The sequence below is a fragment of the Falco naumanni genome, chromosome 8 (genome assembly GCF_017639655.2).
Source record: "Falco naumanni isolate bFalNau1 chromosome 8, bFalNau1.pat, whole genome shotgun sequence".
Taxonomy (NCBI): Eukaryota; Metazoa; Chordata; class Aves; order Falconiformes; family Falconidae; genus Falco; species Falco naumanni.
In genome coordinates, this window is record NC_054061.1 from 61,770,846 (window position 1) to 61,789,201 (window position 18,356).

The 18,356-nt window shown below is 46.1% G+C and overlaps 1 protein-coding gene across 1 annotated transcript in view; it reads right to left on the reverse strand.

Moving 5' to 3' along the window:
• Positions 1-17,999, reverse strand: part of TMEFF2 (transmembrane protein with EGF like and two follistatin like domains 2) — a 130,420-nt gene extending 112,421 nt beyond the window's left edge. Inside the window, exons 1-4 of the mRNA XM_040604687.1 lie at positions 17,557-17,999; positions 16,118-16,227; positions 9,955-10,084; positions 6,921-6,947 (exon numbers count right to left, since the gene is read on the reverse strand). Of these exons, the coding sequence (XP_040460621.1) occupies positions 6,921-6,947; positions 9,955-10,084; positions 16,118-16,227; positions 17,557-17,737 (448 nt within the window). The 5' untranslated portion in view covers positions 17,738-17,999. The remainder of the gene's footprint in view (positions 1-6,920; positions 6,948-9,954; positions 10,085-16,117; positions 16,228-17,556) is intronic.
• Between the last annotated feature and the right edge of the window lie 357 nt (positions 18,000-18,356).

Genomic DNA, 18,356 nt, shown 5'->3' on the forward strand with positions numbered 1-18,356 from the left:
GTGATAAAAACTAAGCATGTGCTTGAACGCATGCTCTTACCCCATGAAGTAAGGTGTTTGCAGCAAGCATGACAAAACCATTTGAAAGCTTGTGAACCATTTTTCTTCCCTGTGGAAGACTTCCCTGCATAGGAAAGCAAACGGTGGGCTAGATTCGCCTCTCACTGTCATCACAGCTAATCTCCAGTGACTCCACAGTTGTCACAAGCAAAATTAATCCAGGTTTACAGAGATGTAGCAGACAGCTGTAATCCACTACATCTCTCTCTTGCTGTGTTTACAATAATGGACCAATAAATGAGTATTTGTGATTAGATCCCCCCTTTTTAATCTGTTTGCTGGAGTATCATAGGATTTGTTTGCTGGTTTGATGACTTAGTTATTTGTGGATTTACAGATTGCACATGATTAGACAGCATATTTTTGATTTTATTGCTCTGTTTTGATGTGGACAGGCAGTTTTGACTTTTAAAGCAAAACCAGAGCAACCTCAGTATTTTTTGATGTAGGTGAGCACCCTCCCTTTCCGTCTCCTTGTGTAGCTCTGAACTACTTACAAGAAGTGTTAAAAACCATGAAGGTCTGTATAATTTAGGCAAGAGGCTACAAATGGACAACATTCCTACTTTCCACCTAAAAAATTCTGTGGATCTTCACGGCACCTTCTATTCGTTTTCTTAAGTTTTGCAGGAATGGCTGAAAACGGACCACAGATCATTCACTGTGGGTCAACTCTTTCCCACAGTATTTCTCTGTGTTGATAGTCTGCTTCACGGGACTTGTGCATTCACACCTCACACTAAGGACACAGCCAGGACTTTGGCCCATTCATAGCAAAGCAAGCACAAGGATAAAATTGGATTTTTGCATTCTAACTTCAGAAGCAGCAAGCGAAACAGAGGCAGAACCCAGGTGACTAAATCCAAAACCACTACCTCCCGTACCGGTACTTTAAATACAACCCTGGAGAGCTTCAGCTTCTTAGGGGCTGTGGGGATTTGCTGAAACATCTCAGGCAGGCAGGGTCGATTAGCTGAGTACTTAGCTCAAATGAGAGGCTGAGAGGAGTCCAAAAGCTGGTATTCCTGACATTTCCATACCTTCCTAGGATTTCTGAAACCGTTAATGCATCTTACCCAACACAAGGTGCATGCGGCAGCGGCCTAAAATTTCAGTACTTGTGAATGGTCAAGTGCTTCTCATCTAGTCAACAAAACCATAGGAACTTCATCCTCTCCTAATATTTAAAGGCCACAAAGAGACATTAACTGCCTTTTCCTGATCTAACTCTTACATAGGTCAGATGCGCGCCAGCCCTGAACTAGAAGTCGTGTAATCACGTTAGGACAGCAAAGAGCCTGAGCTAATAAACCCGGCCTTTCAAAGAGCTTATTGGTTTGGGCTCAGTGCCATGCTGAGGTTAACAAGGTAAAAAACTGTTTAACAAAGGAGACGTATATTTGACCATCCACAGTCAGGTCAATCATTTAAGATTTAAACATTCCCTCCAGAGGTATTTACCCAGTCAGTGCACGTTGCTTATAGTTGATTCTGTACCTTCTGATGCTGCTTTAAATTACACCTCCCAAATTAAATTAGAGCAGAAAAAGCTTTCCTATTACCTTATTGCAGCTGATGATAGCACGTGGGGTCAGCAGACACTCGGAATTCACATGAGAGAAGGATGTATCACCCATTACACCCGAGCAAAGAAAGGACGGGATCTGTAGCTCAAAATATGAATTCTCTTTCTTTCACAGGTTAAACTAACACACTCCCAGTATTTTCCCATATACTGAGAACATGTGTGTATGTGTGTGTTTATCAGTATTGCATTTTATACACTCTTTCATTCAAACCAATACACACTCCAGGTTTTATGGTGTATTTTGGCTCAAGTGTTATTGCTAGGACAGTGTTTACAGCAATATTCATTGTGTTCTGCATAGCCCGGCCCATCAATCAACCTTGTAATAAAGCAGAAAGGGAAATCAGTGGAAAAGCTGCAGAGCTGCCGAATTCAAAGTTAGTCATACAAAACCAGCACAGAGAGAAGAACAAATGCAATTAGGTCAAAGTGCCATTTGCCGGTTGATTAAAGAGAAAAAGATATACGTGCTGCATTACAGTTTACCTTAAAAAATAATATAGGCTTCAAAGCGTTAATTTTTCCCTCCCTATTTTCCCTGGGTTGGTGTTTCAAGATGACTGCTGCTTCGTACAGATTTATAATATGTATGTGTTTACTCACACATCTTTAAGCCAACAGGAAAGGCAGACCAGAATTCAAAATCTATCATTAAATCTACATGTTGGCACCTACAAAGAGCTGTAGGACTTCAGTTTTTCTGGATAAGACTGAAGGGATAAATTGAAAGAATGAACAAACAAACAAGCCAGTCTCGTCCTTAAAATACACACACAAAGTGAGAGACACAGACAGAGGGGGAGAAGAAGGTGGCTTCTAAGGTTGTTGATTTCCAGGTTTATCTAAAAAATTAGGAATAACTTAGGGAGCAGTATAATCTCTGATTCTTTCCGGACTTCATATGGGTATGCTGACAAACAGCGTGGTTCAAAAGATGCAGCACTGGTTTGGCTCTGAAGCAGCATGTGTTATTCCCAATTCAGCCGTTGAAGTGTGATGCCTTTGCCCAACTTGGGTATTGCAGCCTCTGCTTCACAGATTTTATTCTCTCCCTCGCTGTGAAGAAGTGCCTCGCAGTATCAGGGTGGACCACACTGGAGTCCTAATCTTATAATTAGCACCTCTAGATGCCACCATAATAATAAATGGTGACGATGATATTGATGAATCATGACTTGTTTTTTCAGTCTGCTTTAGTCTAGGTCATAAAGAATTAATGTAAAAATCAAACTAGGATAAGATCTGTGTACCCAAGGGCCCCATATAATTCCCACTGGAGTCAGCAGGACTCAAATGGAAATTGAAGGACACTCGGAAAGTAACTCAACGTAGGTGCTTATGCACTGCTGTGCTGGGGGATCTCCTGGCGCGACAGTCACCCACAGTCAGCCCATCGGACTACGAAAGCAAGCCAATCAACAGAGCTAAAAATACAGATAATGCAGGGAGGGGAAAGGAGTGTTCAGTGTAAAAAAGAAACCAAGGAGACATGCTCTTAGCACATTAAGAGCCGTAATGAAATACTGCATCTTGAGTTTGTCGCTGTCTGCAGAAAGCTAGGAAATGAGCAAGAATTCATTATAAAGCTGCTCAAGACCAAAACATGAATCACTGGGTTCTAAAAAAACCCAGTTGTCTAGAGAACGGCGCAGATGAAAATGAATGGAATCTCTTTAAATTACTCTCTGTATAAACTCTTTCACATTCATTCTTTCTGCCATTGATTAGTATCTTTCTGGGATACAAGTTTTTAAATAATTCCACACCACACTCCCAGCTTCTGCAATCAAAACACAGAAACGGCTTTTGATCTGCATTTTTAGTCTTCATTTACAGGGAAAAATGTCTTCTGCAGTAAGAAGCTTGAACACCTACTGCTCTTACCCATTTTCTGGATATCCCCAAAGTGCATACTGAAGGCTCAGTAAACAAATGAGATTAAGATTCCTCCACCACTTTACAAATAAGGGGACTTTTGCATGCTATTGCTGCATAAAGAAGGATTAAATCACCTCTGGAAAGCCCTCAAGATCATCAAAGTGCTAAGAAGCTGAGACCTCTCTGATCCCAGCATCCCTGACAGGAAAGCAGAAAACCCCACTTCCTAAATAATGAATTGAGAAGACTTCTCTGCAAACCCAGGTAGGAATGTGTGGAAGGGAATCGTGGCCGGCAAAACACTGCCTCTGGCTATGTTGTTCCTTGCTCCTACTCTGTCCAGTTTTCTGAGAAAACAAGGTTCGTACAAACACACAATGTGTTTGTGTGTGTCTGCCCATCGTATCAACCTCTTTTCAGCAATTTCTGAACACTTAACCAATTGTAACTTCATGTGACAGGAGCATCCTTGAGAGAGAAGCAGCACTGAGAGCTGAACTGGTGTCAGTCAGCGGAGAAACCACCTCAAAGCAAGAAACTTGCCATGTTTCAAGGACTGGAGAAACACGATGCCCTTTACTAGTTCACAAGCTCAGTTAATTTCCTATTAGACGTGTATCTTATCAGACCAAAGACATCCAGCCATGAGATACAACTCTGTTGAAAAGCTGGTTCCCTCATCTCACAGCTTGCAGAGCGATACACAAGAGCACTAAGGGAACCCATGGGAATAATATGGAGGAGCTCCGGTAAGAAGCAACACCCTTTTCCACCTACAAGTGCTGAGAGGCAGAGATTCCCACGGCTAACGGTCCTCAGCAATTCAGACTGAAGGATCAGCCATTATAGGTGCCTTCAAGTAGAAGTCCATCTACTTTTTGTCTTTTTAACCAGAGCCTCCTACTCCGTGCCCTGGAGGCACTACTCACCCTGCCTGTGCCCACAGCAGTCCCACAGGGCTCCCTATCTGGGTCTCCCTGGCTGCAAGGAACCTCCCAAAGACCGACCACAACAGTTGCACAAGCCTGAACCTTGCCAGAAAGTCTGCTAGCTGTGAAAAACACAATGTGTGGAAACGCAACACAGAGCAAACAGCAGTGCTGAAGTGTAGCGCTAGCCTGTGCCCTGCTGGCACTCCAACAGCAACAAGAAAAGGGGCAAATCAGCAAGAGAACGGAGGCTCCTGCAGGCTGCCAGCGGGTACCTTGCTGCAGATGGACCCAGCACGCCTGACAGCCGTGGCATCCAGGACAGCCCCATTCTGCTGGTTGAGGCAGAGGCATGGCCAGCTGGGAGGGTCCCTATGGCTTAGTTTTGCAAAATATGATGCTGCATTGGTTAGCAGTTTGTTAGTCAAGACTGATGCATAAGAAGCATAAGAAACAAAAACTTTCATAAAAACCAGAAAACACAGAAGATTGTCTAAAATTTCAGGCTTCTCACAGAAAAAAACCATCCCACTCAAGATTGTTGGAGTGGGTTTTACAAGACTTACTGTGATGACATCCAAAATTTATTACAGCTTTTACAACAAGACCGTGTCTAGTAAAGAGTGATGTAGTGACAACATTTACTTGGCTGGATTTAGCTTCTTAGGGCACATAAATATACTTTTGTACTTTAAGAACAGCCATAGCTGCCTACTAAATCTTGAATAATACAAGGCAGCTTTGTAGACCTTTAAACACATGCACCAACTTGGTTCTGTCTCCTTCACAAATCCGCTTTCTTACTACCTGCCCAGTCAGTCCCCAAGGTCCTGTTCTGCTCATATCTCGTCAACCTTAGCTTTTAAAAATGAAACTATTTGGAAATTCTGTTTTTAAATTCCCATGTTTTTGAGTATGGAATTCATTACTTGTAGAAAGCAGCCAAGTTTGTTTCCTCACCTCCCCAGTTATAAACCGAGTGGGAGATCTTATCTGTTTTCCTTGGTACGTACGTGATTAATTTCGCACAACTTCATTGAAAACTGACATGTTGACCATATGTGTGAAAATCTTATCATAAACATAAATTGAATTGTAGATTTCAGTTAAGCACTGAATAAGGAATTTCTTTGGTGTAGTAGTTTAAAAAGACAATTTAAAAGGACATTAGAGTTAAATAGGAATAGCTGGACAAAACTTTTGACAACAAATCACAGTATTTAAGTTTCTGGGGAGCCAGATTTGAAGCATATTAAAGAGTTCCGATTTCCAGGAAGCAGCCTGCGTCATATATTGGAAAATTAGGTCCCTTGCAAGCTCCTTATATGCTCATGTTGTTGGCCACTTCATGGGTAAAACTAATACTTTACCTATACATTGTGTTCTCTGATATACTGGTTACCAAAACTACATGAGGACTAGGTGATATTTTGCCAAACAACAGGGTTGCATTTGAAAAACCTGAATCCAGCCAGGGCCAGCCACAAAACCAGGTAAGAGCCCAGACCTGCTGTGTCTTATGCAGAAAGTTGGCTCAGCTCCGGTGGCTGCCCCAGGCTGTGGAGCCCAGCAGCATCCCTGCCTGATGCTGACCTTGCCCTTCCCCTGCTCCCAGAGCTCACTGAGGGGGCTTGGGCAGAAATGAGGGTAATGCTTAAAGACAACTTTCCACAGCCACCCCAGCCAGCCCTGGCCCTCCCAGCCCCCAGTGCCACCTGACCCACTGGCCCCACCATGCAAGTAGCTCCCAGCAGTCACGTTCCCTGCCCCGGGGGAGGGCACTGCCCAGACCCAACACTTACACTTCCAGGAAGGACCGACCGGTCACAAACCCTAGAACCAGCGTTAAACAAGCAAACCCATAAATGACTGCACCTAAGAAATAATAATAATAAAAAATAATCCCCAACCCTGAACTGAAATTCAAGTTTTCCTGCATTTTACAGTATCCCCCTGTATGCAGTGAAGGGTTTGGACTGTTTCCACGTTCATTTTTGCTGCTGCTGTTCTTATAAAAGCACATTGTTCCTTCCCTCTGACATTTCTTCATATCTTTGAAAGAATGCTCTCCGTTACCACAAAATATTTGGCTTGAATCCTCCAGTGAGGAGGAGCCAAGGGTTTGGCTCATGTTTTAAAACAAAAGAAATATTACTCTAAACATAAAACAAATGAGTGCAACTGTAACAGTAGATGGAGATAGAGCTCCTAGCACAAGCTATGAATAATTCCAAGTCCTATTAAAAATATCACAGCTTTCTGAATTTCCCTAGAAAACAGCATGTCATTATTAGGTTCCAGCTTGACTAAAATGCAAAATACCACTTTTTTTCAGAGAAAAAGCTAAACAAAAGACAATATGCAATGTCACAAGTAAACTGCAAAGCCTATCCACTTACAATCTGAAACTGTGAAAGACAATGTGTGTACACATAACCACAGAGATACTAAAAGATGACTCTTACCTCCGTCCCCAGATCCCGAGCCAGCATCTGAAGAAAGAACAGAAAGAAATTTATATTCATGTTCAACAGTATGTGCTGTAAGCATGCAAAGCAAGACTGTTAAGTGTATTACAGTGTACCTCACATTTGGTATCATCCCTGGGTAAATCATCGAGTTCTAATCTGAACGTAGCTCACTCGAACCATCTTTTTCTCATGTCTTTTCTTTAAAGTCTCTATATTAGACTAAAAGAACCTAAGCCCTGGAGTGCTGTAATGTCCTCATCAGCCTCTACCTCATTTTGTTGTACCGAGACTGATAAAGCTTTGTTCCTAACAGCTGTGCAAAGTTACTTCACTTGCCCACTACTCACCATCAAAGACAATTTTTTAAACCCATTTTTTTAAGGCCAGGCCAACTGGAAATTCATGTCATTATCGTTACAAAACAACGTCAGCTCATCAGATCTTAACTAGTTCGAATAAACCATTGGAATTATTGGAAAATACTGGAAAAATTGGGGAAAAAAAATGGAAATTGGAAATAACAATCAAAGCCTTTAGATAAATTATTAAAATGTCATTTTTCTCAAGGTTGTTGCTGAGTTTCAAAATCGAGTATTTCATATTTATTTTTCCTCTGCTCAATGTTTTGTTGGCTGGAATGACGAGAGTCACAAATTTAGAAAGTGCAACATCACGACATTGCCAAGCCCGGAGCTTCATTACAAAACTTTCCAAGCAAGGCAAAGCACAGAAATGCACACACATGTAGGGTTACCAAAAATAATCCATAAGAGGAATTTCTTTTTCAGGGAAGGGAGGGAGGTTATCATCCCAACCTCCCCCTTAGTGGAGGGGTCATCCATTTATCAGCATCAAGATTAACAGACAGAGTTTGGAAAGGCTGCTTTGGGATCCAATTACCCTATGAACCGTTAGACCTAATTTACTGACAGCAAGGTCTGGTGGACCTGAACTGGCTTGCACATGCCATCCTTGCTCAAAGTTAAAAAAAAAGGAAAACCTTTATTTCAATAAACGTGGCACAAAAATGACTTAAAATGGAAGATTTACACAGCAAGACTGCATAGGACAGATGCAAAAAGGGGCTGGAAAAGAGAACAGAAAATGGTGGGGGTTTCCCAGCGACCATCTCCTGCATTTTCCTGATCTGATCATCTGTCCTGATGCTCTTTCCCAAATGAGCTACTGGGGAAAGGAGGGTGTCTTCATTAGAATGCCCTCATGGCTCTGGGAAGTACTGCTTTTCCAGGTGGGCCAGGTCTCCCCAGCACAGAGAAAGGAATGAATGCCTGCTACCACCGGCCTCCCCCAGTGAACTACCACATTCTCTGGCACTTTGAATAGATGCAGTGCTTGGTGGCATGGTTTAGTGATGGACTTGGTAGTGCTGGGGTAACGGTTGGAATTGACGATCTCAAAGCTCTTTTCCAACCTAAATGATTCTGTGATTCCATGAAAAAAACCTTGTGTCTCTCCTGCCCCTACCCTTCAACAGCCAGACGCCTGCCGGTCATGGCCAGGAGGGCTGCCCACTGCCAGACCTCTCAGCACCCCAGGTCGCTGCTGGGGGGTCCTGGGCACCCTCCAGAGAGCCCTATCCCATGGGGAAAACCTGAGGTGCATGGCTGCTCCCTTCTCTGCTGGAGCCTCCTCAGGAGCCTCCTCCTGGGAGAAAGAAAAAAAGGCCAAACGATCAAGACTTCAGGAAAGCCTTTTTTTTTTTTTTTTCCTTCTCTGTTTCTGAAATCCAAAATGTGTTTCAGAGAGAATGCTTCCAACACAGCCATTGCCAGTAGGCATGAAGTTTAAGAAAAGATGTAGCAAAGCTTCACAATTATCCCTTTAATCAAAAAGTTTGAATGAAAAAAGACCGGTTGCTGCGCTGAGAGAATTCACCAAGTTGAACAAATCCTATGCCACAATAGGCTTTGTCAGCCTGAGCTCTGCTTAATACCAATTTATAGACAAAAAAATTGCAGCGTATGTTTTTTTCCCTCTTGAAAATTGTCAGGTAACAGCTTCAGAGAAGAACAACATTTCCAGGGAAAGGAGTTTATTTTCTCTCAGGTGTACAAAACACAAAATTGCGGCACTGCAAAAAGTTTGTCTAATGCACTTTTTATTGACTCCTCCATCCTCAGCCAGGAAAAAAATTCTGCTTTAAGTTTAAAGAACTCTCTCAAGAACAAAGAGTTACTCCTCCTGCTCTTTTCAAGTTAACTTCACTGCCCACCTCTAACAGATACTGAGCACAAAAGAAAAACATCAAGAACTCCTGCACATAAGCAACTCAGTTTTCTTGACTGATTTTGCTCATTCACCTTTCTAGCTGTTTCATAAAAGCGGAGGTACAAACAGCTCACGATGCTCAGAGTTAAGCAAAGATGTCTCAAATGCCAGTCAGTTTTCACATATGCTCTTTAATGAATTCTTCCAGCAGGTCCAGAAGAAAAACCTGTTGCTTAGACTTGTTTGTTAAGCATCTTTCAGGCCAAATCTTTAGCTGGTATAAATTGGCAGGGTGCATTACAACCAGGGGTCTGCTGAACTATACTAGCTGGGAATCTAGCCCTACATGCACAAAGAAAAAGCTAAGAAACTGGATTGCAGGCAATAATGCTCCAGTTCTCTCTCTCCAGATTACGGAGGGGTCTGTGGTAATCCAGATGCCCATTTATCAGACATCTGCTCATTTAATCTGCTTCCAGTTACTAGGCGTAGCAGCTCAGAAGTGTACGCAGCGCACAGGATGATCAGGAGCACAAGATACGTATTAAAAAAAAGAAATCAACTTCTGTGCTGGCTCTTCGAAACAGTGTCAAGGGTATACTGTATCATAGATGGTGAGCCTGTGCTAAGTTAGTGACTTCACAGGGAAGGATGGCAGCAACTTCTCATGCCTAAAACGGCAAAGAATTCTTCTGTAATGAATTCAAAGCAGGCATTCAAATAGCTTTCGCCATCCACAGGTTCTTTTATTCAGGGGCACGGCAAGGTCTGCAGGCAGCCTGGAGTGCATTATACATACCGGTCGCACATGATCCTTCGGACACCAGGAGTATTTCGCTCTGCTGCTTGCAGGCAGCCTGTTTCAAGTAGCATTCATTCTGGTAGGTGTCGCCGTTGGAGCCGCAGACGGGCACGTAGTCATTGTTACACTGATGGGAAGGGACAGAGAGCAGCAGCATTAGTCACACAAGTGGGGTGGCACAGGACCCATTTGCGTCACCCCCCCAGCCCCCTTCCAGTATTAAACCCCTGGGAAAACCACAGAAAGGGAGACACTCTTCACCTTTACAGCTACTAGGGTAGAGGGAGGGGGGATTCTTAAAAAAGGCAAAAGGCAGAGAAGTGTAAACCAGACTTGATCAGGTTAGGGAAAAGGTAATGTGAATGGGCAAAGTGGTCAGTAAGTGCCCCCAGAGAGGCCTCTCCCTGCGAGGAGGATGTGGGGGCATCCCCAGGGAACTAAGATGGGCAAGGCAAACAGCTCCTCGCATCTGCAATAGCAGCTCATGTGTTTCCATTGGATGGCTACAGACAAATTGCAACGAACAGGCTCACTTTTCCCCTCCTCCCGCATAGACACCCTCGCTGCTACACAGACAGCCTGCATACACCAAAGTGTCTGCCTGTGCACGTATATAACACTCTGTTTAAGTACTTAGCTATAATTAGAACTGATTGGACAGAGGGAAATTATTTCTGAGAGACCTATGATCAAACCCCATCCCTCTTTCTGCAGAGCTGTTTCTGTTCCTGGCAAGCTCTGGCCGGGATGCTCCACAAAGGTCCAAGCTCTCCCCATGGTGGCCAGCGGGCAGGAGCAGCAACACTGCAGCACGCTCAGCCCGCACACCAAAGGGCGCTGAAGTTAGTCATGCTACGCACCCCTCTTTTGGCTCAAAACTCCTGCTCAGCTCTGCAAACTACCTGCTTTGTTCCCTCTACCACTGAAAGACAGCTTTGCCCTCTGTTGTTCATTTTAATAAAAATAATTCCATTTTATATTGAAAATTGGGCACCCACCGGGTGCAGTTATCATAAGATAATCACCCTCTGAGGCTTAGAAATTCTTGGATATACCCTGTACATGGTAATTATACTGGGGATATGATTATCTCATGATTACTGTACTCCTGGTATGCCTCATTGTTTAATTATAACAAATGGAATGATCACAACTATTATTTACAAATGCTCACCTCTGTTTAAGTCAAAGTAAAAATTAAAAAGAAATTGTACTTCCTATTTAGCTGTACTACGCCACAAAGCATCTGAGGTGTGTTCGTCAGGCACAATGTAAAACACAGAACTGAAATTCCAGGGATATAAAAATCAAATATGCTTCAACGTGAATGACTACAGAAGTGATTAACACAAATGATTGCATAGATTGCATTAATTGCAGGCCTTCACACAAAGCAGCTGCCAAGAAATTATTCATAGTTGGTCAGAGTGACATTTTGATTGGGCCAAATCAAATGACATTTTCCTCGTGCATTGTATTTTCTTGTCTTCCCAAGCTGCTGCCCACCCCCAGCACTCTCTTCCCTTGGAACAAGAAAGGAAACCAGCAGCCACAACAGTAGAAATCCTCTCCTTCCGCTTCTAACGAAGGACTCCTCCACGCAAAGATTTTAAACAGTTCATTAAAAAGTGTTTCTATGCTATTTTCACCATTATGTTCCAAATCTGAGTAATGTTGCAAGCAGAAAATGCCAACTTCATCCAGAAGCTCAACGATTGCTGGAGGCTGATCTGGAATACTTAACCAGGACAATTAACACAATGGTGCAATTTTTTTAAAGCAGGAAGGAGCAAATCACGCTTGCTTTAGACATATTATCTGCTTGCCACCCATGGGACCTTTTCCCAGAGCAATCTAATCTGTGCAGAATTTGGCCCAAAGTTTCTCAACAGGCTCTGTTACACGTAGAAACAATGCTGGATCCTGCTCCCCAGAAACACAGCAGCAAACTCTCTGCTGGTTTTGCCCAGAGCAAGAGACGATCTTTTACACTGACTCAGCTGCAAATCTGAAAGGCCAGACGGCCCTACATTAGCAGCACGCAGCATCAAGAGTGAAATCCTGATCCACAGAAATGAGTGACAGAGCTGCTCTGAGCTACGCTGGAGCTTATTCCAAAGCTTGGCAATTTCAAAACACTTTTGAGAGACACCAGGGCTCCAGGAAGGATTAACTCTCCTGGCAGAAGCTTCACCATCTCTCCCGTGGCTCCTGCCACATTCAAGCTTGGCTTCGGGCAGCAGAGGTGGGGGGTACTCTGTGATGAGCACAGGTGATGCAGCCTTTTCTTTTGCAAATCATGCTGGTCAAGGATGTGTTTCTTCACCTGCTGCCCACTTTTCCTACCACTGCCTTTGGACAACTAGTATTAAGATGGAAAAGGCAGGAGCCACAAGGAACAAAAGAAGTGAGATCTTCCAGATGGATTCTCCCTTGGCTTTGAGCTGGGATGGCTCTACGAGCCACCAGGACACCGTACTGGAAGGTAGCCAGGAAAGACGACCACCGATGAGAAGGTTGTGATGTTAGTCACCAGGTTACTCCTAACCCACTAGAGCCAGACTCTTGTACTTGACCATGCTAAATCCAGTACTCGCAGCTCTTCACATCACAAAATACTTGCTGGTACTGGACAATATTAGATGTTGACTATCAGTTTCCCCAGTACAGTGACACGTTTTTGGCATCAATTTTGGGCTCAATAAAACAAGCTGTAGATGAGGGAATGATTCTCCACCCCTCAAGTGAAGGTAGATCAAGCACCCAGGGAAACGCATGTCAAAACTCCCACTAAAGCAGCAGCATAGTGCCATGCTGTCCTCTTCTCTCTTACATATGCACATTTATAAAATTCAGCTGTAGAGCAAGAAACATACGTATGCAATTCAGCCAAGTATCATACAAAGGCTGCCTTCCTCACCTCTAGCAGCCCGGAGTGCCCACTATCACAGCCAAGGACAAACCAGCTTTGCAAGCGCTGGGGGTCGGTGCTAGGCACTGAAAGCATAAGGTTTGTTTTCTAAAGGAAATGATAACTTGCGTAACTCCCTCTCTTGGTAACACTGTTAAAAGTTTGACTGCCTCCTACTTAACTAGTCCAAAAATGTCACCTACATCTGGAACCAAGCAGCATGAAAATATATTCCAGAAATATGATACAAAGCTTCAAGCTGGCCAGGTGATGTTCCAGCTCCACAAACACTGAGGCACGTACAGGATTCAACATGCATGCAAGGTCTTGTGGTGACCAAAGAGAAGAGGTGTGCAACATTGATGGAAATACCCTGAAGTATTTTTAGATATGTACATGAAATCTAAGATGGAAAAAACCCCCAGGCTGCCAGACCTGTGGCTTTGGGCAGACTAGGGTGCAGACCCCAGTGAGCCATGTCTCCAACCACATGCCTGCTGTTCTGGTGGCCCCGTTGAATTTGCTCTGTGCAGGGGGGGCTGCGGCGGTGGTGCTTTCTCCCACACTCGGCCCCACTGCTGGAGCCAGCGCTGGCCCAGTGCATTCCTGCCCTGCTGACACCAAGGTATGGGCTTGCCCTGAGCGGGGGACAGATCTGCAGTTACTGATCAGAGCAGGAAAGTGTTTTCCAATGCAATACACATCTCATTGTGAGGAAGTAGTGAAGGGGCGATCATTTTGCAGTAGAGTACGGCAAGAGAGCCAACCACTATGAATCCCTTTCTCAGCACACGCCTGCTGGCTCTCCAGGGATGGAAGCCTAACTCAGGTGTTCCAGAATCTCTGATCATATCCACCCTTTCAAACAAAAATAAATTAATTTTGACTCCACTTGGACAGACACTGTGCATCTGTGATTCCGGTTTGAAAAACCCAAACCAAGACTGCAAACGCCCTGCTCCACACTTCAGCCCCTCAAGACACAGGCTGGCCAGCCCAGGGCTTTTCAACAGTATGGAGGCAAAATTAGCTTTCCATCCTTGTCTATTCTTTTAAGCTGCAGTTAAAGCCCCTGGCAAATTCTGGAGAAAACATAAAATATGGTTATAGTGATGAGGACTCTGCTATTGATTCGCTAACCATCACCCCAGAGAGCTATCACCGAAACAGGGGACCTGAATTCTGATGGAGGACCCCCTTACTCATGACACAAATTACTTGGCCAGCTCTGCCTTACTTGGCCAGTCTCAGACACCACACTCAAAATTAATTTTCTACTCTGGTGGCGTATCTTTTTGGCTTGTCACATTATCCACTGATGTTACAAGAGAAGTTAACATCCCCCCAAGCTCTGCCTGTATCAAAGCGGACACGTTTGACTACAGAAGCCCCCGGCACCGCACCGCCCTTTGCAGCACCGGCACAGGATCAGCCACAGGTAATTTGCCCTCCAAGGTCACAGCCAGCCCTGCAGCTCCACAGAGGGCTCAAATCAAGACAAAAAGCTCTGAGTGTTTACAGGGCCTGATCCAAAGGGTGCTGAAACCAAAGATTACTGTTGATTTCAACCCATTTATTAGTGGGATCAGGCCCACAACTGCCCAACTTATATTTTTAATTTCATTTACATATTCATATATAAGTTCTCAGATTATCTTAGATTTGTTTCAACTGCCCCCTACAGCACTGCTCGACGCAGCAAATATATAGTATTCACCTCTTGAAGAGGAGACAACACAGCACAAAGAGGTTCATTTGGCTTCATTTACTGCGAATCACCAGGGACCAGCATCCTGCCTTGGGGAAACAGTGCTCCCAATGCCTTCTTCCCTGCCGATGGCAACGTCTGAATTTGCTCCTTCTAGGCCATGAGTCCACTGCTTTATACCATGTGGCAACACCAATCCAGGACCAAAGACAAGACCCAAGCATGTCCTGTGGCTGCTCCAAGTTCAGTGCTCATGGCACAACATCTGCCCTAGCTTACCGCCAGGCAATGGGACAAGTCACAGACGTCTCACTGCATTACGGATTTTTCTTAGAAAGGGAAAACAGACCCACCCTTAAATCACTGCACATCCTGAGCCAAGGCAAATGCTCAAAACAGCATTCTCACATTGAATTTTTGATTGCACGCAAACTAGAAACAAAATAAAAAAAACAAAACCCCATGGCCAATATGAATTCTCTCCCAACACCGGAAACACAAGCATTTCAGCAAACAACTGTCTTGCTCTTATTACAGAAAATTCCTTCTTTGTTTTAAATGAAGAAATTTATCATTTGGGGTTTTTTTCTCTGAAGACACATTTGGCTCTAGAAATATAAACGATACTTGTCATGCTTCAAAGCAAATAGTCTATCAAAGCTCAATAACTACTTAATCATTACAGATGTGCACAATCTTGAACTGTGCACTATTTGGCCTGCTCTACTGTAAACATACAAATCAGTGTTACAAGTTCCACAACTTCACAAATCCACATTAAAATGCAAGAAACCACAGGGGCATAAATGTACATACAACACGTGCTGATACATGCTTAAAACTCTTTTAATTTGTTCCGTTTTTATTCAGGTCATTATGTAAAGCACAGCTGTTTTGTGAGTTGGCTAAAACATATTAAATGGAATCCTTCATAATGAAATCATCTGACTTTGAGAACGCCTGAGGTTTAGATGCAGCTGGAAGAGGGAGAGAGAAGAAATAGCAGGAAACCCCCCTACTACTCAGTAACACCCCCCCTAAAACTATATAAAAGCTAAAGGAAGTTCATGATTTGGGAACAGAGGGATTGCTCCTTAATCTGATCAGCTGGGCAGATAAACAGGCAAGAGCATTGTCACTATGCAGCCCTTCCTGAAAATATTGCATAAGCACATTACAGATCCATTTCTTTAACTAGATCAGAACTCCGAATACAATAAGCCATGATCTGTATCAAAAATGAATTTAGAAAGGGCTCTAAATCTTTGTTAAAAGGGCAGAGACAAAAAATCAGAAATGCACAACCTGAAACTGCAAACCCAAAGGGACATTTAAAGCCACAGCATCTGCATTTTCCCAGAGAAACTTGTGTCTTCTTGACACCAGTTGGTTCTCCTGTCAGCTTTTATACATGCTGCCAGGTTTTCCCTCTAACTTCTCTGCACGTAGGGAAATAAATTGCCAAGTGATAGGTTATAAAGGGAGATCCTTGATTTGTATTCTCATTAGTGAATTAGAGAATGAAATATCAATCTTCTTACCTTGAACTGACAGACACAAGTCACACTGTCTCCAATCCTTAAACACTCCCCATCAAATTTACAGGTATTGGTGTCGCAGAGAAAGAGATCATTTTCTCTGTCATCATAACCTCAAATGTAAAGAGGGGGGGGAAAAAGATATCAGCTTTGGTCTAGCAAAAGGAACAATACAGAATGATTGCATTTTAATGCACGCAGCACAATAACCTTGTTGACGAAATGACACAGTCCAGATTTTCTTTTGTCCTTCCCTGTCCTCAGTTTCCCACTTTTTCTCTTGTTTCTCCCTCGGTCTTTCTCTTAGTTTCTATTCCCAAATGCCTCATGCACTTTTTTTCTATTTCACAGACTCCGTTTCCTCAAAAGTCACCTGGTAATTATGCTGTTTCTTTATGTTAGGGTGGAAATGTCATCAACTTATCCCCATCTGATCACAAATCTGTTGGACAAAAGTCCAGATTGGGATTTCTCCAGCCCATGATGCAATAAAGCCCCCAATAATAAAGACAAACAGGCTGTATGTTTTCCGTGATGGTCTGCCTGATCCCAATGAAGATTGATCACCTCTAAGTTAACAGAAGTGCTAGGTTCCCCACAAGCCGCTTGAGCGAACCTAGCTCTTTGCCTTCATTTTCTCTAGGAAAAACCAACAGATCTGACTGAAGATTCAGTTCACGAATACAAGCGTGAATTTCAGATTTCGCTAGCTGACTTCCCACTCCAACAACGTGCGGCAAGGTATTAAACAAAACAGCTCTATCAGACTCCAAACCCATTAAGATCTAAATCCATCGATTTTTTTAAAAAACACATCCGAGCGCTCTTAACCGTATCGCTACATGTTTGAAGCGAAGAGCTTACAGTGCCAGTGCCCCCCCCCCCCCCCCCCCCCCAGGTCTAACACGTTACGTGCGGGGCACACGTTACCCCAAAAGGCTCTCTCCCTTCGGCGGCTATCGCAGCCGGATCCAGGCTTACTTTAGGTTTCGGGAAGGGCCGGCTGCTGCCCTACGTGAGAAACTCGTTCTAAAGGTCACCCGACTTCAAGGAGCGGGCGCGGGGCTCCCGGTGCCCGTACCCCGCCGCGCCCTCGCCCCAGCGCGCACGGGAGGAGCCGCCGGCAGGATGCGCGCAGGCGGCCCGGCTGCCCGCTCCCGCACCGAGGTGCCCCGCGGCAGCGCGGAGCCGCCCGCAGCGCTGCGCACCGGCGGAGGGCGCGGCCGGCACGCCCGGCCCCGCGGAGCGGGGGGCAGCGGGTCGCCCGGGGGCTGGGCGCCGCGCCGGGAGCGACGGCCGGCACTTTTCGCCGTCTCCGTTCCCGCGTACCGAGCGGGACGCAGCATCGCCCGCTCAAGTTGTCTTCCCCCGGGCTCACCCGCGCAACTTTGAGCGCCCGGCGGGGCACAGCGGGGCCAGGCGCGGGAAGCTCCGGTGCTTACCGGAGCAGTTCCAGCCGGTGGGCGTCTGGCAGTCGCTTAAGGAGGTAGGGAAGGCCGCCAGCTTGTCGGGGCGGGCGAGGACGAGCAGCACGGCGGGCAGCAGCAGCCAGCAGCAGCAGTCGCAGAGCGTCCAGCCGCCGCCGCCGCACTGCCGGGGCGGGGAGGGCTCCCAGGGCACCATGACTTCCTAACTCAACTCTCCGGCGGCGTGCCCCCCGGGCGGCGCGGCGGGCGGCAGGGACGGCCGGCGGGGCCGCTGGGCATCCCGGGGCCCCGGCCGGCGGCGGCAGCGGGTCAGCGAGCGGCGGCCGAAGGCGGGCGCGACGCTGCTGGGGCTAGCGGCGGAGCCCGGCGGGGCGGTGCGGGGGTGCGGGCGGCGGCGGTTCGGGGAGCGGCTGCCATAGGGGCCGGGCGGCGGGGAGCGGGGGGGAGGGCGCGGAGGGGCCGCCGCCGCGCAGCCGCCGCCGCCGCCGCCTGCCCCGCTCTGCCGCCCGCATCCCTCTGCGCGGGGGAAGCAGCAGGTCCCGGCCCGCCGCGTCACGTGCCGCCGCCGCGCCGCCCCCATTGGCCGAGCGGGATGCGGGGCCCGGCGGGCGGGGCCGGCGATGCTGCTGCGCCCCGCGGCAGCGCCCGGGGCCGGGCCGGGCAGGAGAGGGGGGGCCGGGGGGCAGCACGCCCGCGGTGACCCCCGCAGCCCCGCCGTCAGCCCTGCACTGCCGGCTGCGGGTACCCTCGACGGGGCGAGGGCCGGGCTGCTCCCCTCCTGCGCGCCCACCCATGTGGGCGCCTCGCCCCCCGGC